The sequence below is a fragment of the Cryptomeria japonica genome, chromosome 1 (genome assembly GCF_030272615.1).
Source record: "Cryptomeria japonica chromosome 1, Sugi_1.0, whole genome shotgun sequence".
Lineage (NCBI taxonomy): Eukaryota > Viridiplantae > Streptophyta > Pinopsida > Cupressales > Cupressaceae > Cryptomeria > Cryptomeria japonica.
The window spans coordinates 56,566,771-56,588,462 of record NC_081405.1 but is presented as its reverse complement, the minus strand read 5'-3'; the positions used below and the strand labels follow the sequence as shown (position 1 = coordinate 56,588,462).

At 36.1% G+C, this 21,692-nt stretch overlaps 1 protein-coding gene across 1 annotated transcript in view; it reads left to right on the top strand.

Annotated features, from left to right (window-relative positions):
• Positions 1–21,692, top strand: part of LOC131049027 (3-hydroxyisobutyryl-CoA hydrolase-like protein 3, mitochondrial) — a 149,394-nt gene that overhangs the window by 62,319 nt on the left and 65,383 nt on the right. Inside the window, exons 4-5 of the mRNA XM_057983029.2 lie at positions 8,936–9,070; positions 9,182–9,278. Coding sequence (XP_057839012.2) covers positions 8,936–9,070; positions 9,182–9,278 — 232 coding nt within the window. The remainder of the gene's footprint in view (positions 1–8,935; positions 9,071–9,181; positions 9,279–21,692) is intronic.

The following is a 21,692-nucleotide window of genomic DNA, read 5'->3' as shown; positions in this document are numbered from 1 at the left end:
GACACAAGAAGTTCCTACATCTCTTGAAGTGGTCCGTACAACTTGTATTGTTTCAATATTTTGTACGGTATATAACTTCACCAATTCACACGTCCATATGACATTTCCATTCTCCCATACGATAGTTTATACATCCTCACATATGGCCCCTTGGGCAATTCGTACATCCCGTACGACACTCTATGCATTGTTCCGTACTACCAATGCAATATCGAAGTGACAAGGAGTCATTGCCGTACATCGATTTCATCATGTACGGACAAATCATATTGTCCACACTATACAGAGGATACTTCATCTCGTACGGATAGAGCATATTGTCCATACCGTACGAAAACACTTAATCCTGTACGAACAAAGCATATTGTCCATACCGTACGACAAATACGTCATCCTGTATGAGCAAAGCATATTGTTCACACTGTACGACAGATGCTTCATCCTGTATGGCTAGAGCATTTCTTTAGCATCGTACGAGAATGTTTGCATCCCGTATAGGCACACAAATCAGCCGTACGTCATTAGCATCAGCCAGTGTGTGGAGTTCTCATCGTGTCGTAAGTCATATAATCTTCTCAGTGCCATCCTTTCGTACGGCTTAAGGTTGTACGATTCGCTCAATGCCATCATTTCATACAACAAAGTGGTTTGGTACGTTGGTTAAAGCTCTTCTCTGGCTTCATGAGTATTGCTTTCGGCATCTTAAAAAATGAGAAAAATGATGTGTGCCATAGAGTTTCATGTGGTCCTGAAGGTCTTAATTTGGGCTTGGCGACAGGGGAGCCACCCCTCGATCTCGCAAGGGGTGCTACCCCTTGACCCTGTTGGGGGCACTACCTCCAGACCCTTGTTGGGGGCATTGCGCCCAAACCCCCATTTGATTTGGTAGATACACTACAAGTTGGGGTTGTCCAGTCCAAGTTTTTGTTTGTCATTAGTCTTCTCGAATATTACTTGATGTTTACTTGTCGTCTGGAAGACGACTTTTTCTTGTGTGGGGGTTGATGTAGTCGGCATAAAATGCCTATTGTTTGATAATATTTGTTATCTACCAATGTATTAATTGTTTGTATTAAGTGGTTGTCACTCTCGGGTAGTTAATGTGTCGATTGGTTGACGGTTGTGTTCGTCTCGACAACCGTTGGGTCCTTTAAATATGTTGTGTACCGCCAAGGAAGGTAGTATGGTATAGTCGGATAAATTGTAATCTTGGCTGAACATCTCTGGTCTTCTTCTTCTTTGTAATAATTTCATGTGTGAATAAAGATATATTTTTCTGTTGTGTTTGGTATGCATTATCATTTGTATTATTATTTCCTATACTTAATTTATCAGATATAGTAGTAAACAACATTAATCACTAAGCTGAAATCCCTTTCAATTTCTAACTTCTGCACTCCCAATTCCATATAAAGGCATAATCCAAGGATCGGGGCCTAAAATTCAGCCACATTGTTTGCACCCTTCGACAATGACTTTGAGTCTTTGCAAATGTGTGTGCCATCCCACCTGGAAATCACACAACCCAACCTCAAGGGGCTTGGATTTCCCCTTGCTGCTCCATCAAAGTTCAGCTTGTACCACTCAACCTGTGGTGCTTTCCAAAGTGTCCTCTCCCTCAAACTTTGATATTCCTTACCCCCAACCCCATTGACAAGAGGAATATGGACACCAAACCATCTAAACTTGATCTTTGCATCCCAAGCTGTGAAAGAGGAACTCCCAGTAATCTGATGAAGTAGCTTACTACTGGTCACTTCCACAATACTTACCTCTACTTTGTATAGAAAAGAGGCCATCCCTATCTCTTCATCTTGAAATATCCTTTGGTTTCTTTCCTTCCATAGCCCCCATATCGGAATGGAGGGCAAGATAATCTAGAGACAGGGGAAAGATGAAGAGTTGTAAAGAACAAGTAATGACTTGAAAAGGCTTAGTAAGTCATTCTGTAGAACATTCACCCATCCTAATTTGGCACACAACCATCTACAACACTCTTGGGCAAAGGGGCATCCCAATAGAAGATGATCCACTGATTCTTCATTGTTCTTGCACAAAGCACACCTTGATGGGCCATTGAAACCCATCCTCTTGAATTTTTCGGATGTTAGTATTTTCTTTTGAATGGCTACCCATGTGAAGGTGCTAGCCTTGGGCAAACACATCTTGTTCCAACACAAATGGATGGGAATGTTTTTGCCTTCTTGCTCTTTAGCATTACCCATCCTTGGCGTTGTATTGGCCGCTCCTAGTTCCATGCCATATAATTGCATCCCTCCTTGTTTAGAAGTATAAGGCTCTCCCACTAAGCATTGATGTAATTTGTTCCATTTCAACCAGACAAGTTTAAGGAGCTCAAATCCTTCGACGACCAACCCAAGCCAAAGCCTCCACAACAAATTGCACGTATTCCCTCACATGCTTGCACCAAATTCGTTTGAGGTAGGCCCATGTTTGCTCAACATGGAGAATCTTGTGGAGGGTTGGATACCCTCCTCAAGAGTTCCCAAAACAGTGCTGAATGCCCATAATGTATATCCTAGGTGAGACAGTCTGTGATCATTGATCTACATTTCTGCATAAATTCTGAACTTGTGACCCTTGGGGACATTGTTGGTCACTAAAATGCAAGAAGGTTCATCCCCTTCTAAGTACTTGGCTTGAAAAATCTTTGCCCATTTCATGTTGGGCGCTCGGAATATTTTCCAGACAAGTTTTGCTCCTAAAGCTTTGTTTTGGATGGACTGATTTTTGATGGCCACACCCCCATTCTTTTTAGCCCAACACATCTTATCCCAAGCAATGAAGGCCACCTTGGCTTTATTTTTTATACCCTGCCAAAATTCTTTTCTCATCTTTTGATTCAGTTTACTGTTGACCCCTACAGGCAAAGCAAGAAATGACAATAGATAAATGGGAAGATAAAAAACAACCACCTTCAGCATTGTGATTCTCCTAGCCCATGATAGCCATCGACCCTTCCATGAGGTCAATCTGTTAGGCACCTTCTCCCCAAGAGGATCCCATAATTTGCTTACTCTAAGGCTGCTTGCTAAGGGGAGGCCAACAGAGATGCATAGCATGTGCCCAACTTTGAAATTCAGAATTCGTATGATCTCCTGCTCTTAACCTTGCTGGCATAAAAAGGAAGACAATTTCAGATTTTACCTTGCTAACCTCATGCCCCAAGGTTTTGGAATATAGGTTGAGAGTTCTCTTGATCTGAATAGCCTCATCTCTCTTTGCAGCCCCAAATAGCATTGTGATGGGAGACAGTCGGTACATTGTTGGTAACCTTGAAGCCCTCTAAATGACTAATTGAAGAGGCCTGCCCCGAAATTCTGCCTAATGGCTTAACCGTAATAATAAAGAGAAATGGCAACAATGGGTCCCCTTGATGCAAATTCTTTGAGGCTTCAAAGACACCGTCTTAAAAGCCATTTTCAAATGAAGCCTCCAATCCACCCTATCATAGGCCTTCTTGGTGTCCAGTTTGATTAGCCCTTGCTTCCTAGTTTGGTGTAGCGAGTGGAGCACCTCTTGAGCAATAATCACACCATCCAAATGGATCTTTTTGCAACAAAGCCTGTTTGTTTAGTCTATTAGCCATTGCCTTGGCCATCGCTTTGTAAATAGTGTTGCACAAAGAAATTGGATGAAAATCATCTAGTGCTGTCTCTTTGTCTTTCTTTGAAATGAGTGCAATGAAAGTATTGTTAATCTCCCTTAACAACCTCCCAGAGCCCCAAGATGCCTTTGTAGTTTGTAGCTTCAGCCATCTCTTGGCCCACAATACCCCAACACCTTTGGAAGAAGTCTGTCGGAAATCCATCCGGCCCAGGAGCTTTATCTGGATGTAATTGGTCCAAAGCAATGTTAATTCTTCCATTGTGAATCTTGCATTCAACATCTGATTTTTCTCGTCGCTGATCAAACAAGGGATATTTTGGAGGATCTGCTGGTCGGTCTACAAATCTGATCCTTTTTGTTGAGGAGGCTGCGGAAGAAATCAATAGTTGCCTTTATGATATCCTCAAGTTCTTCAAGGATCTGGTTATTATCCAATTTGAGTTCATTTATTCTGTTGAAGTTCCTACAAACCTTTGTCACATAATGAAAGTATTTGGTATTGTTGTCCCCTTCATTGACCCAAGTCTCCCTAGATTTCTGCTGCCAAAAGGTCTCCTCTTTTGCTGGAACATCTTCATACTCATTCATCAATGCCTTCTCCAACAAAAATCTGCCCTCATCTATACCTTTGATAACGACTTCCTCATTGAGAGCCTGCATTTTTCCTTCACTTTTTTCCTTATCGTCTGAGCTTCTACTTGAGCAATTTTAATTTAGTGACAAAGCTGAACATATTCGAGCCAACTGGGTGGTCTTCCTTCCACCACCTCTATAGCTGATTGAAAACTTTGGATCCATGAACCACATATTCTCAAATTTGAATGGACACCTTATTGGCCTTTTGTTTCCCACAATCTTTAGCTGAATTGGGCAATGATCTAATCCCAAACCCAGAATAATGGTACCCTCTAGGTCAAAAGGAAAGGCGCGCATGTCCCCAAAACAAAGAAATTTGTCAAAGTTTTTTTGTAATGTTGCTGAATCCTAACTGCCTATTTGTCCATGTGTGTGATCCATTCATGTTAATCTCTATTAGATGATTTCTCTCTACCCAATCAGTAAAGTCTTTTTGAGATTGTTCATGTTAATCTCTATTAGTCTGTATTAGATGATTTCTTTCTACCCAATCACTAAAGTCTTTTTGAGATTGATTGTATGTTCTTTCTGCATACACCGTTGTCTCCAACGGAAATCCACTACTCCCTAACTGCTTCTTGCAAAACAAGAGAATCGGACATGTGGCATTCAAGTTTCTGACTCAGCAAACCAAAATTTTGAACAAAACTTAAAACTGAACAAAGTAGACAATAAAAACAAAATGTTGACTGATGCTCCTGCATCAGTTTGTCTATCTAACAATGTAAAAAAGCTTACTCAGTTTCTTCCAAAAGTTGATAGTATCAATTGACTGTGAAAATCTGATGACCTTCTGGTTGTGTTAAATCAGGCATGCCTACAGCGAAGTTAATAGAAAGAATAATACTCAAACAAATGCTAATATTGATGTTAATGTAAAAATTCTACCTATTTTATTGCCATTGTAAATACTGTACCATAATGATTCAATTTTTTATACATTCTCGTTTGTAAAATAGATAGGAGAAATCTTGAGTTCTTTATCATTCAACAGCTTGATATCTTGCAACGGTGAGATTGCTGGCCTTCCCCTTTGTTGGAATGAACCTCCTACATAAAATTGATATGTGTAATGTCCCTACTAGTTAGGGATCACTATCCTGCAAAAACAGATTGTTAGAATACAATAGACATATAAATATATATATGTAATCTAAATTGCCACCGAATTTTAAAATACTTAATTAACATAGTCATAATTTTTATCTAATAAAAAGGATACGAATGCCATACGAAAGTATGTCCTTAGGTGGTCGTGAAGCTTGTCTTCTTGGAACCCATCTTGGTTCCAAGCCCTTCTTGGAACCCATCTTGGTTCCAAGCCATCCAGGAAATCAAAGGTTAATTCGATTCCTGTCTTGGATGTAACGTCTTAAATCCAAGCCATCTGAGGAAGACCCTTGTCAATTTCTCGCCTTGGATGATGCATCCCATCATCCAAGTCCTCAGAGGGGACCGGCCAAATCCATCTCTTCTTAGTTAAATTTAGTCAACCAAGCCATACATATGCATATAGATGTTCAGTATATATACTGCCCTAGGGATTATCATAATCCCTCCCTTAGACTAAGGGAGTTTCCCCCCTAGAGCCTCCATCATGTAATCACATTTATAATATATTTTTGCATTTTATTACTATTTTCCATTCCACAATCCACATTTACATATTCCTGATTTACATGTATTTCCTAACATATATTCATAAGAATGTTCATTATCCAATATTCACATTTATTTCTTAACATATATATTCCTACTATTCATTGATATGCATTAATCACTTATGTTCATATATATTCATTAACATCTAAGAACCTTACATTAACATATGTATTTAGATGTTCATTATTTATATTGCTTAATATATATATATTAAGCTATTCATTATGTTTATTCATTAATATATATATTAAAATATTTATTACTTATATTTATTTACATATATATTCTGTGACATCCCTTACCATACTAAACAATTAATCTTGTTCTGATTCACTTATATATCATTTATGTATTTATTATTTACTAGTTATATGAATTATTACTAATCTCTAAAAATACTGTATTAATGGTAGTTATGATATTAATATTTATTGTTATCAATATCCATATTTACAATATTTATATTATTCCTTATTCTGATTTGAAAATATATATATATATATATATATATATAACTTACTATATATATATAACTTATTATATACATTATTAACATCCCATTGCCTAAAAACATTAGCTATTATAATTCTGATTGTAAGAGCAGACCAACCTGACATGTGTCAGATCCGGTCTCCCACAATAAGGAACTTAAATGACTGTCATACATATTGCAGTCTGCATAAATATTATTATTAAATTCTGTATAATATCATTATCAAACTTCCTATATCCAGCATACGTATTAAGCACCCCCCCCTTCAAAATGGGATTCGATTCCTATTATATATCTTGTAATCCAAATGGCTGTATCCCTTAAATGTGTAAGAGACATGTCTTTCCCTAACCGTGTCTCTCCACAATAGATCGCATCTCTTTAATATACAAATGACTATTGTATTCCCTTAATCGGTGTCACCCCCTTTACTATTTGCAAATATGGATTTGTATATATACCGCTCCTTCCTTTAATTATTATATCATAGTCGCTGTTAATATAATTATCATTCCAAGCTATTTATCGTCCCTTTGACTAATCATTGTCTGAATTGCTTAATACATTTTAAACATAGCCTCTTCCTCCTTTCTGTTATCGCTCCTTTCTTCATATTAACGTACGACGCCCATCACCCAATAGTCTCTATGTTAATTATTAATTATTAATAATAAACATCGGCGTTTCAACTCCTTTCATTCTTCATGCCTACGTAATGGTATAGCCGAGGGTTGTATTTAAATAATCTCGACTCATTTATATTATATTTTATTATTATTTATATCATTATTATTATATGTATATATTTACCTTTTTTTATTATTATTTTCCTCTTTGTATTTTAATTGTATTATTATTCGTTATAAATTATGTTGATAATATATAATATTTAAATCATGTTCATAAATAATATTTAATTAAAGAATTTTAAATAATCATTCATTGGTAATTATTATATTAATTAATAATAATAGTTTCTTCCTTTTGGATACCTCTCTTTCTCTCCGTATATATATATAACGATCCAGGAGGGGACATGACAATATGGCCTGTTGAATTTCAAAGATTTTCTTGAACTTTAGGAATTTTTTTATTGGATGTTCACTTGCTATATTTGGTGGTCTGATTTCAATCATAATATGATGACTATCTCTATCGTGTTATGTACTTATGTTTGTAATTACCTGGTCCATCTGTAGGCTATGTTCTATTAAAATAATAATGTATTATTTCTATAATGGTCATTTTAGTCTTAGTCGTTTAGTTTACTTTTATGTGTTTTCTTTTGTGTTTCTATTCTTGATCGTTTCCGTTATGGAAAGATCATCTCATATTCTCTATATAAGGAGTCCTTCATCTCCTTTGTGAATATATAACGAATTATCTTTTCATGTTCAAGTTTGTTATTCAATTATGTACAGTAATGAGCATGAATGCAGGAAGATAGTCTCTTATTACATTGCTTCATGAGAGAATCCACATCTTAAGAATGGACAAGAAATGTTATTTATGTAATTGGCTTTGGGTAGCTGATCATTTGGTTTGTGCCGACTTAAAATGCTAATGCTGATTAACATAGCAATAGCATCAACACTAAATTGTCCTTACCTCATTTAATTTTTATTTCAGTAACCCCCAACATGTTCTGAAACTTTGCAAATTTATCTTGTCTTGGGGGATTTCTACATATGAATGCTTCTTGATCTTAGTTCTGTAGCAGATCTCATGCTTGATCACTGAAGTGATGCTGCTAAACTTCTATATAATTTGTTTGGGCATGGTTTGCTGGGTGCTGGTAATCAATGTTGTGCTTTAGTTATTACTCGACAATGGTTTAAGTGGAGTAAGTTGTTTTTTCATGTCAGCAGCGAGACACGTGCATTTAACAGCTGATTTTGCATTCTGCTTCAGTAGAAGTTAAAGCAATTTTAGTTTTTTTCTTGATGGACCAAGAAATTGCTCGTTTTCCAAACTTATTAATATCTGTTTGTAGACTTATGATCATCAATTGATCTACTTCATTTTGAGTACAGAAGAATTCAGACTCCAATGAGATTCTTTGGGAGGGATAAAAAACCTTAAACAGACACCAACAGTGTAACGAATATCTGGAGTTGGACAGTTAATTTAACATTTAAATATTTTAATCTGCAAACAAATTGTCTATTTTTGGTAATTTGATGCTGACTTACATTGTGGTTTGTTTAACTATTCTTGATCTCTTTAGGACCTCTTTTCCATATTGGTTTGTGAAACAAATATTTTTGTTCTCCTGCTAACCCTTGCCGTGATGACTATGGATCAAGCTGATGTTGCTCATATAGAACTATCTTCACCTTAGTCATTTTTTCCCTTAAAGGTTTTGGTGACGGATATTATATCATAGGGCATCAAAGATTCATAACATTAACTGCTACAAGATCTTATTTACCGTTCTTATGAACAAGCTAAAATCTAATTTTCATGGATCAATATATTAAGGTGAAAATATCTAGAATTAATGTTCTGTTGTAGGTCTTTTCGGCGGAGTATAGTCTTATATGTAATATTGCTCATTATGAAAAGCCATACATCTCATTGATGGACGGTGTAACAATGGGTTTTGGAATTGGACTTTCTGGCCATGGTCGTTACCAAGTTATCACTGAGGTTTGTGGTCTTGTAATATTTCATTTCTACCATTTATTAATGTTGTTGGTTTCAATTTGTCCTTTTATAAAATTCTGATGTTTGGAGCTCATTTGAAACCTTTATTTTCAGAGGACTCTTCTTGCAATGCCAGAAAATGGAATTGGCCTATTTCCTGACGTTGGATTCGCTCACACAGTGGCAAGGAGTCCAGGAGATGGAACTGTTGGTATATGCTTTTTTGCCTCCCATGTCTGTTTATTGTAGTTGGCAAGAAGGCCTTTGAAGAGTCTCTGATGTTTTATTTTAATTCACAAGCTATTAAACTCTGAAACATTTACAGGCCTCATTCTTAGCTATAAATAAAACTAGCAACCTATCACAAAACTCAAATATCTAGTTTTAAAGATTAATTTGAAACTCAAAACTCATGAAGCTATTAATGAACTGCAGAACTCCAACACATACATGCATATCCATGTGTGCATGGATGTGTGGAACTATGAATAAATATCTATTTAATCATAAAAGACCTGTTGAGGTTGTTGAGGAGCTGTTATTGACCCCACTATAAAACAAACTGAACACAAGAAAATTGCTCTAAATATGTTATGATGACAAGGCCGTACAGCTATTGAAAAACTCTCCCAACTTAATTGTTAGTAACCAAATAACCGGATAATGGTCAAAAACTACAAAGAGAACATTTTTCTACAGAAAAAGAGAAAGGTTAGAAGAAGAATAAGACTGGTTCAGCTTGAGAAAAACAGAGCAAGCACATAAATTTTCAAAATGGTAGCTTCTACCATTTTGAAAATTTATGTGCTTGCTCTGTTTTTCTCAAGCTGAACTAATCTACCATTTTGAAAATTTATGTGCTTGCTCTGTTTTTCTCAAGCTGAACCAGTCTTATTCTACTTCTTACCTTTCTTTTTTTCTGTAGAAAAATGTTCTCTTTGTAGTTTTTGACCATTATCCGGTTATTTGGTTACTAACAATTAAGTTGGGAGAGTTTTTCAATAGCTTTACGGCCTTGTCATCATAACATATTTAGAGCAATTTTCTTGTGTTCAGTTTGTTTTATAGTGGGGTCAATAACAGCTCCTTGGCAACCTCAAACATGTCTTTTAATAGTTATGACAAAGGGGTTGAAAGAGCACAAGTGAAAAATCTTAATTCACAGCAGGGGAATTGTGTATTATTATGGTCAGACCAAAATGACCCATCAACATATGATGATGTGCAGGGCAGGCCAAAATGGGAAATAACAATGGAGGACTACAATATATTAATTATTAATCAAACCCTAAAGCAAGCTTAATTACCACAAGGTAAACATGTTATTGCAGACAGGCATGTGTAGAACTAATAATGGAGTCGATTGTTCTGCTGGTGGTAAGGGTTTTTATAAATAAGACTATCATGAGATGTATGCAACAGTATTTTAATTGAGCACAATCAGCTCTATTACATCTATAGAAGTTTGGTTAACTTGAAAACTTATTAGATGGATGCAATGAGCGCATTCTTAAATTACCTTTTGAAGAGGAAGTTTATTGGGGGACAATCTTATGGTTTGAGAATAACAGGTAACATTTACCACACAGAGTTGCTTTAGCAGTCTAAACAGGCATCAAGAACATCTTTCTTTGTTTGGAAATTAAAAAGAATGCTGGAGCCAATTGTGTGCATCTAAGTCATAAAAATATGTGAGTTATTATTCTTGTCTTATGCATTGGTAACTTGATTCAGAGATGTTTGATGAGTTTGTGATTGGTATGAACATCACATTTGAAATCAGAGATCTAGGCTTCTTGAAGTTTTGCAAAAGAAAGGTGGTGTTTTATTGTAACCAGCCAATTATACTTGAACATTTTCAAAGGAGTTCAAGATCATAATTAGGATTGATGTCCACTTTTGTAATGTCCCCTTCTAAATCTACTTTTAAATGAAATCCTGTTTTCACAAATATCACATTAGGGCAGAGAAAAGACTTACAAACATTGAGTTCTTTATAATGCTCTAAACTTAAATTCTGCAAACACCATATGAGAAGTACAAATGCATAAATACATGAATATATATGAATGAATCTAACGCTATTGCTAGGATTGCTAAAAATTTCCCTTACAATTTATCAATTTATTATCAAACATTGTGTAAGCCTGAAAGTGAGTCATGGTAGGTTTGACCAAGTTAACCTCTACTAAGCCCAAGAGCAGGACTTTGACCCTCTTGGCCTTGGTGGCAGAACTTTGGCCCCACACAAGGTATGCTACTTAGCAGGTACTTTTCTTGCTTCCCTATCACGCCTCATCTCTTGTAGTGAATTGCTTGTCATGGTAGGAGGGGCATGGAGATGGTAATGGGGTCCTCAATTTGTCCAATCTAAGCCCAAGAGTGGGACTTTGACCCTCTTGGCCTTGGTGGCAGAACTTTGACCCCACACATGGTATACTACTATGGCAACCTATACCCTTTTACCTACATCTTCCCTTTCTACTCGTGAAGAGATCCACAGTCGCCTACCTAAATGCATTAAAGATAATTATTCTATTTAGCATTGATATGTATATATATATACTGTGAATGTATTGCTTGCTGATATAATATTCATTCAAATAAGATTGAGAGTGCAGAGATTTATTACTTTATGATTAATATTTCAATGGATTATAATTAATCTCTATCTATAGTCTTATAGTTCTTATTAGTTGTTCCCTGTGTTTAGAGTATGCTCAGTTTCATATGTTATCATGTTGTATCTATATTAATTTGCTGTGATTCTGTGAATCTGATCAAAGTTATTATCATAGTGCTGTGAACATACAGTAGTACTGTGAAGTTGTTTAACATTATTTTCAGAATGCTGGATTACACAGTTACTGTGAATGTGACTGAAGTATTATCATAAATCTGTGAATATACAGAGGTACTGTGACTATGACTAAAGTTATTAACATGATGCTGTGACTATACAGTGTATTGGTGCATACCTGCTGCCTCCCTTATGGTATATGCAGAGAGTTACCTTTGTGGCAGTTTGAATACCCTCCTAAGGCAATCCGTCTCCTGTGTGTGTGTCGCTCTTCTATCGTGGTCTCCTCCCTTTATTCTCCTCGAACCTTGTATGAGTCTTCAGATTTTTCTGTGGCTGAATTCCTTAATGTCCTCCCTGTACCCCCCCAAGGGAGATCCAAGCCCCCCTTTTAAATTCCTCAAGCAAGACGTCTCTAAAGGAGAGACATGATCATTCATCTCCGATCTGCCTTTTGACTTTTCAATTATATTTTAATATCAAATTAGTATAGAATTGATATTAGTAATTCGGTTCATTGATTTGATCAAGACATTGTAAATCGGGACTTCCCAAATGCTTAAGCAGATTGATAATTATTTATTATTGAATCGGTTAAGACTTTATGGCAGTTATTATGGAATTGTTTATTAACGAAAACAATTGACTAGATAAGCAATCTTTAATTAATTAATGATCACTATTTAAGAAGTATTATAATTGATATTTTAAGATTGATAAAGAAGAGTAAATTGAATGTTTATAATTGATCAAAGACAAATATATATAATTTTTAGTAATGGATCAAGGATGGGTCATGACAACTTTGTAAGGCTTATAAGTTTTATGCCATATAATTATTTTGATATATATGGTTGGCATGTCCGTCCTAATGAATTTTCATTGTGGGTTGTGTCAATGTGTTATTTGAACATCATTGTTTACTCCTTTATACAGTGATGAGGTGATGTTACTGTTGCACCCTATGAAGCTTTTTCATATTGAATCCCTTTTTGTATGTTTTGTTGAGTCCATTTGTCAACTTGTCCATATAGATGCTGAGTGCCATGATTATGCCTTGTTGCTTCTTGTCTTAAGTAAGGTTTGTCATTCTTAAGGCTGTGTTGATAGGTTTGTTGAGTTCATGGATGAAAGCGAATTCTAAGGCTTTTTGTTCTAAGATATGAATTCGTCTAATGCCATAAATTTGTCTAAGTGAAATTGATTTGGCAAGGTGTTCTCTAGGATTCTTTACACAAAGTGTGAAAGGTTTCTAAGTGATTGAAATGTGACAAAAACCCTTGGGGCACGTGATTTGAGGAAACTGGTCATGGCGGAACACTCATTCGCATCTGAGGAATAAAAGTTCAAAGATGAAAATGATCCAAATGCTCAAAATGACACAAAGGTGAGAAGTGTGTGCTTCATGCTTCAAAAACCTTGTTTAACTTACAATAAGTTGCTAGAACACCCTTGATAGGGAGAAAATATGTTGTTAGTGGCAAGATTTAGTAAGGTTAAAGCCAAAGATTTAGGTGGCAATAAGTCACCAGGTATTTGCTTCACATGACAATCAAAATTTAAAGTGGCAATTACAATTTAAGAACCCGCCTATTTTAAGTGGCTAAGGGTTGTTTGAGGAGTGCACCTCTCAAGTTTATGGCAAGTAGGAAATGACTCAGAGCTCACTAACGTATGCCTGTTAGGTTTGATTAGTTTCAAGTGATTAACTCATTAGAAGCATGCACTTCTCTTTTTGATAGGGTAACTGTTAACACTCATTAGATTAGTAGTTAGTATATCAGATGGATTTGTCTTGTTTAAAAGTGTGCTTACTCCCTCATCCTTCTGCCATAAAGCATAAAACAGTAAACTATATTTTTCTTGTAAAGTGCACTATTCCTTTTAACATCAGCATGAAGCACACTTCTAACCATTCAAATTTCGGAGCGCTCAAGGCAAAGAATGGGAGAAACATTGGAGGGTTTGCAATCAACTTTGAGCATGCACCATAGCAGTTTTTAACAGGTTTGCATCTTTTTTTATACTGTATTGAAGGCAACATCAAGGTTAGTACAAGTCTTAAGCTAAGTTTTTGTCTTGTTTTTTAAAACCTTAGGATTTCAAGGACAGTTTTCGGCTTTTGTGGAGAGATTTGTAGAGACTTTACAAGTTGGGGTTTGCTGTTCTGAAAACCATATTCCAGCTGCCTGGGGTTTCAGTGTTTGGTGCAGATTTGTTGATTGAACTTAGGGTTTTCAGCAGTATATTAATTGCCATTTTCAGTAATTTGAAATAGGAAAGCTAGTAGTTTATAGCATAGAAGCAATAATCTGCAAAAAATCGCAATTATACCTGATTAATCCTGAATCCTGGAGCTAGCCAATTTATTCCCCGGAAAAGATTCCCATTCATGAAAAAACCGTTGACAAATTGTTGACCGAATTTCCAATAATCTTTTGCATTTAAATCACGTTGAAATCGTGTTAAAAACCCCAAAAAGTGGCAAAAAAGTGAAAAAAATCATTGTAAAAACTTGCAAAACCCTGGAAAAACTCGTGAAATTATTGAATTGCTTAGAAATAGGGTTGATCCAAGATGGAATCAAAGTCAATGTGGAATCAACGTTGAAAAAGTTTGTTATTTTGTCCATTTTCAGGGGGTTCATCATTCCCCACACTTCACCTATTCAAACCCATGACCTCAATGACCCAACAAAGGCAGAAAGCCCACAAGCTCAATGGCCCAACTGGGGTTTGAACTCTGGTGGTTGCCTCACCAATGGAGTATTTCTACCACAACACTAAAAGTTTGTTATTTTGTCCATTTTCAGGGGGTTCATCATTCCCCACACTTCACTTGTTCAAACCCATGACCTCAACGACCCAACAAAGGTAGAAAACCCACAAGCTCAATGGCCCAGCAGGGGTTTGAACCCTGGTGGTTACCTCGCCAATGGAGTGTTTCTGCCACAACACTAAAAGCTTGAAGACATATGATATATATAGATATAGATATATGATTTTTAATTTATAGTTGATATAGTTAATTTTTGCTCAAACAAAGACATACAATTCATTATGTGAGCAATACATCCAAAATGCTCCACAAAATAAATTTGAATGATAACAAACAAGCTTACATAGTTGTAATAAAAGAGCCTCCAACACATGATCATTATAATTTGTCTCTACCTAAAATAGTAGTTGCAAGCTAGGTATTGCCAAAACCAGTGGCTTGCTAATCTTTTACTTCAGCTAAGCAAATGACTTTTGTTGAATTCTACCCCATATAAAAGACTTACCAATTGCCATCAAGGAATATAAAGCATTGCAACTGTAGAATATCATTTGACAGGCTTTCTCAAATATTGAACTACTCCTAGAGAACTCCTTGCCTCAATCACAATGAAAGTATCTCTGTCTGATAAATTCTTATTTCAGCTACTTCATAGACTTATCTAATCTTTGATCTCAGACTTGGACAACTATTTGGTGTATTTGGTGTCTGCCCTTGTAAAAAGTTAAATGAATATTTGCCTATGTAATCAGCAATATGAATATAAACATCAAAAATCTATTTTCTACAATTCATGGGTTAAACTTCATTTTATTTACTCTCTATATCTCTATGCTATGGAAATGCCCTTAAGTTTTTTTTAAAAAAAGTAGTTTGTGTCTATTTTTCTACAATTTTTTTTTTTTTAATTTTTATAATTTTTTTAAATTTTTTTTTTTTTTTTTGTTCTTTGATAGGTAATGGGCCGAAGCCAATAAGGTGTACATACCCTACCCCCTTTGTGGGATTTGAACTCATGACCTCTATTTCAAGAGCACAAGTTCTCCACCACTAGGCCAACTAAGGTTGTACAATTTTTTTACAATTTTTTAAAATCCAATTTTTTACCCATTTTTTCAAAAAATCTTATACTTTTGATTTGCTGATTTTTTCCCCAAAAGATTTTAGTTGCTATGATATAAAGCATTGCAATTGTAGAATATGATTTGATAAGCTTTCTAAAATATTGAATTAACCCTACAAAACTCCTTGCCAATCACAATGAGATTCTTGGATCACTTCAAAATGGCTTCCACTTTTACTATATGTCTGTTAACTTTTGATCTTAGTTGCTTCATAGACTTAGCTAATATTTGATCTGACTTAGACAACTATTTGGCGCATTTGGTGACTGCCCTCTTAAAAAGTTAACTGAATATTTACCTATATAATCAACAATATGAATATAAACAACAAAAAAATATTTTCTACAATTCATGGGTTAAACTCTATTTTATTTGCTCTTTATATCTCAATGCTATGGAAATGCCCTTACGTTTTTTAAAAAATAGTTTGTCTCTTTTCCTACAATTTTTTATGTTTTTTTTAATCTGATTATTTCCTCGATTTTTTCCTGATTTTTTCAAAAAATCTTATACTTATTGTTTGCTGATTTTTTCCCCAAATGATTTTTGCTACTATGGTTTATAGTTATACACTTATACCAACAATCTTTATTGAGGTTTTTATGAGTTGATTCTGCATTTTTGTTGCCATCCCATTAAGTATAAAATAAGGGTTTTACGTATACAATCATTCAAGTGTTTGTATATATATATTTTTAGGGACACTTTGCATGGGCATGTGAATATGATTGATTTGAAGCTTGGTGATAGGATAAAAGAGGGCAGGAGATTTGCAAAGAGGCCAAGTGACAAGGCATGTGGAAATACTTCCTAAACTAATCTTAGAGGAGAGTGATGCACACATTTTAGATCTTTACAATTACAAATAGGAGAAACACAGATAAAAGATAAACAAAATCATACCACAACATAGGTGTATGTGGTAAATTACTTTCAGGAGAAACACCTCACACTCTAAAGAAATCCAATGTATTCTTTAGTAATCTAAACATGATTACAATACACTTGCAGAGCAAGCCTTTACAAGATTATTGCCAACCAGATTTGGAGTAATTCCAACAACATAACAATATCTACAAAGTCACTATCAATACCTCCATCTCATGGACTAATGAAAAAAATTGCACAATAGAAGAACATAATAGTAAGAATGCTGCAAATCCTTAATAATATGCTGCTTTGAGAGAATACCTCCAATAGTAGTCTTCAAGAAGAGCACAATACTCCACAATAACTCTTATATATACCTAATTATGCCTTGGCTACTGCCTAGTCTGACTTAGAATACTTAACTATAACCCTTAGGATGACCTAAATACCTACATATGATTATAATAGTGATTATGTAACTTAATTAAGATTTAAGGTAGCCACAAGCCAACTACCTGTAACCTAATAGACACTATAGGGTTAGGAAATAGCATTCCTTCCCTCTTTACCAAAGCATTGTCCTTAGCACTAATTAGTTAATTTTCCTTGATTCTTGTCTTCAAGGTGCCAAGATCATGCTTTGATATTACTCGTAATGAAATAATTTGCACAATAGAAGACTATAATAGTAAGTATGCTAATAATACTTGATAATAATATGCCACTTTAAGGGGGATAACTTAAATAGTCTTCAATAAGAAACAATACTCTACATGATCATAATAACTAGCCACTAACTCCTATATATACCTAATTGTGCCTTGGCTGCCACCCAAGCCAACTTATATACTTTAGTACAATCCCTAGGATGACCCAAATACCTATATATGATTATAATAATAAATGTGTAACTTATTTAATAGTTAAGGTTGCCTTAAGCCGACTACTCATAACCCAATACACATTACAGGGTTAGGCATAGAAAACATCCCAAAAATAGAAGTAATACACAAAATTATGAAATGGTAACTATAAAACCATGAGCTGAAATCATTTAATAAAGTGGTGCTCAAATACCTAGTTAGAAAACTGATACCTAAATTCCAAGATGAGTTCATAGAGTAAAAATAGCATATTCTTTTCACCTATCATAAGTGTGTCATAATCCACTCATCAACTTGGGCGTTCCATTTTGGCCGCATCATCTCCATTCAAAGAGGGCTTATGATGTGTCATAACATGCATCATAATTTGGTCAATAGTTTATTTCCTTGCAACTCTTTTCCGTTTCCTATATGTTTTTACATTTTAATGTGGGAGGCTCAACTTTCGAAGGCAATAACTCCTAATCTGGGAGGCTTGTAGGGTCCCTTTTTTGCCTTAAATGTAGGGCTCAACTTTCCTATATGATTGAGTAGTGAAGAAAGAATTTTGAACAATTGTTGTCCATTTGGCTATGAGATCAGTAAAATATTGAAGTTATGGTGTTTTATTGCAATACTTGTGGCTATCTTCATGATTGTTTATCTTCTTGAATCACTCTCAGTTGAAATAGCATTTAAATTTTAAGTTTGAAGGACGAATTGTTGTGCTTGATCTTTGATAAGATTCACATTCCAAACCACTAGCTTCTTACTGATTGTGAGGACGCCTTATGTGGTCAACTGGAAACATTAAGATTGATTAAGAATTCGATCATTATTGGAAGTATTGATATGTATCTCTATGATAGTATCTATATCCTTGATGATCTGAAAGTTATTGAATCCCCTTAGAAGATCGCATCAATTCCAGTAGAGTTGTAATTTCTTGGCTATACTAAAACTGGTAGAATCTTATCAAGTCTAGCCTTCATTGAGTCATTCTTAGGATCAGTTTAAGTCTCTATTCCCCGAAACCCTTATCTTTTGACATTTTTTGAAAATCTGTTAGTGTTAGGAAAATCCTGTTCCCTCATTTGAAAGGAAGTAACACGGACAAGCTTTCTCTGAAAGTGCGTAAGGCCCCTTGAAGAAACAGCAAACACAACGACCACTGGTGCCCTATAAAAAAGAACCTTGAAGTCATCCCGATTGATCCTTTTCGCGACATCTTCAGCATTCGGAGACTTTACTCAAGAGAGGATAAGATACCTCTGGGTATTTTATTCTGTGTTTGGTCTTGTACAAAATACACATCAACAGAATTGGCGCTAGAGGGAGGGCCCTTTCTTATACAAAAGTTTGATTATCAAGCGGAACAGTACTACCCAGAAAATTCAAATTTTTTTTCAACATGAGCATGTATCACGATGGTGTTGCCACATGAAGGATTGAATGAGGTAGTGCAACCTAATTTGGAAATAGGCAACATTCAAGAGGACATTATTTCAGGATTGAATGACCTAGCGTGGAACTTAAGGAGAAGTGAAGTTGAGTATAATAGGGTCAGAATCATTTTGGAACAAGAAGCAGACAGAGCTAAAGAACGCCAAAGAGCCGCCGCCCGAGAACTTCATAACCAAGGGAACTTGTAGTAATCTCCATAAAACAGATCATCACGTTGGATCGTATTGGTTCTTTCTCGCGCGAAAAACACCAAAGAATATTGAGGTCTACACTAGGCACCAAAAATCTGACTGAACTTCAGTTCACTTCAAGGTCGAAGCGGGCCAAAAGAGAAGATACTCTAAGGGAATCTGAACCAAGATTAGAAGGCACTTCTGAGTTGTTACAAGCTCCATCTCTTCAAGAACAAGTACAAGCAGCAATTCACACAAGTATCCAGGCGATTTCTCAACCAGCAAGCCAGGTCGGACCATCAAGTTCTCAATCAAGTTTCCAACCTTCGGGAAGCACGATGGCTCACAATGCTCCTCCTCCTCCTCCTGCTGCTCATGTACTCAACGGCGCTACATGGATGATCAATAATCCATCACCATTAGAATTTGCAATCTATCATGACATGCCAAAGAATTCTGAAAATTTTTGTCCCAAATTCAATGCCAGCGATTTCAATAGCACAGCAGAGGATCATATCAAGATGTTCGAAGATCTTCTTCGCAACAGGCGAGTTGAATATGGAGATGTAGCATGTAGGCTCTTTCCCTACTCGTTAGGAGAAGAAGCATACTTCTGGTTCATTCACTTACCAACAGGGTCAATCAGGACATGGGATGCAATGAAGGATACATTTATTGCAAAGTTTGGTATCCCAACCACACCAACTAAGCTGTATAGACAGTTTGTTGAAATTCGAAGAAGAGAACATGAGCCGATTACTTCTTTCAATAACAGGTTCCATAGGGCTTACACGATGTTACGACATCCCTATCTCATTGCTAACCCAAGAGAGATTTATTATGGAGCCTTAGATCATCTCACTGCCATGTTTGTAAGAACTCATCCTATCCCGAATGATCTAAACGCAGCATATGCGAAAGCTATTGAGGTCAGTAAGCACATGGGACAGAATATTACTGGGCTGCTACTTCATATGGGACCTACTGCAGCACCGAACCAAATTCAAGCAGTTAGTCTAGCCTTGGCCAATCAGATCCCAGTCATGAATCCTATTCCGCAAGCAACATATCCTAATATGTAGTCGTCAAACCAGTTGGTGCTTCATCCCGGAGTTGCACTTTCACAAGCCCCACCAGCACAACCTGTGTACCTGCAAAATGCAACAAACTCTTCAAGAACACAGGAAGAAAAGGACAAAATGAAAGAATTGATTGAACAAGTCAAGAAGCTGTCAACTGAGGTAACTCATTTGAGGAATCAAAATAATCAATTGCAATGCATGCAAAGAATTAATCAAGGCCAACAAGCTAACAATCAAAATTTTCAAGGAAATAAAAATCAAGGTTTCAAGAACAACTATCAGGGAAACAACAATCAAGGCTTTCAAAGGAGAACATGGAATACAACTCCTAATGATGGAAATGTGGTGACACCATTAGACAACCCATCAAGTTCACAGAATCAAGAAAATCATCCTACTAGTAAAGTGTTTCTCGCAGAGGCGGCTTTATCCAGCTGGTGTAGACTCCACAATACAAACCAACATTCTGAGTTGCAGTGTTGTGAATTCAAAATTGCAGCTGACATATTCCAGCAAGAAATGCGTAGCAATGATGCACCTGAAAACCCTCCTACAACAGGATATCAAATGGTCCCGACTACCCGGTATGATCAAGCCATGGTTGTGGAAAGCTACAAACATTTACCGAAAGGAGAAAATAACCAAGCTCAAAATGGGAGATTTCCGCCAGAATCGGCTAATGGACTAATGGTACCTCCTGGTTCCCAGTTTCCACCTGCATCAGCAAATGAACTTGTTGAAGACTCGGAGTATTATTTCCCGCCATTGAATAATAGCATCCTAGTTGAAGGGATAAAAGAAGTATTCCACCAGTCCTTAGGAGGCTTAGGTTCGAGAGTATACCAAAGAAATCAGAGAAATCAGGAACCTCTGACAACATCCATCCCTCCAAACAATTTCTCTACTCCTCCAGATCCAAAGGCTAGCAATAATCCGGATTATCCACAAGATGCGCGAGAATATAGGCAAAGGAATGTTCCTCCTCCCCCAAGAGATGAAATGAAAAGACTAGCTATGTTGGTGTTGGAAGAACTCAAGAAGGTTAAAATTAGCCTGCCGCTTTATGAGTTATTGAAGGTGTCAGAGATTAAAGATGCTATGATTAATAGCCTGAATGATTCAAACACAGTAAGGCCAAATGTTCAGAATACGTCCAAAGAAGTGGCCAACAATGTTCAAGCCACCATCAATGTAATTCAAGATGAAGCTGATAGCAAGCAACAATCTGAACAAGACGAATGTATGGTCCAGACCGTAGCCTTCCCAGCCAAAAAGGAAGATATGTTAGAAGGAAAGGTGTTACTCAAAAGAGGCGAGGTTAAGAAAACTCAACCCACCATCAAAGAAAGTCTCACTACAAGTCAGATTCTTCCAGAAAAAGGGGTTGCGGCTAAGAAAGATGTGATCAAGAAAGGAAAGCCTCTAAAGAAGATGGATAATTCAAAAGAGGAAACATCAGAAAAGAGTGACA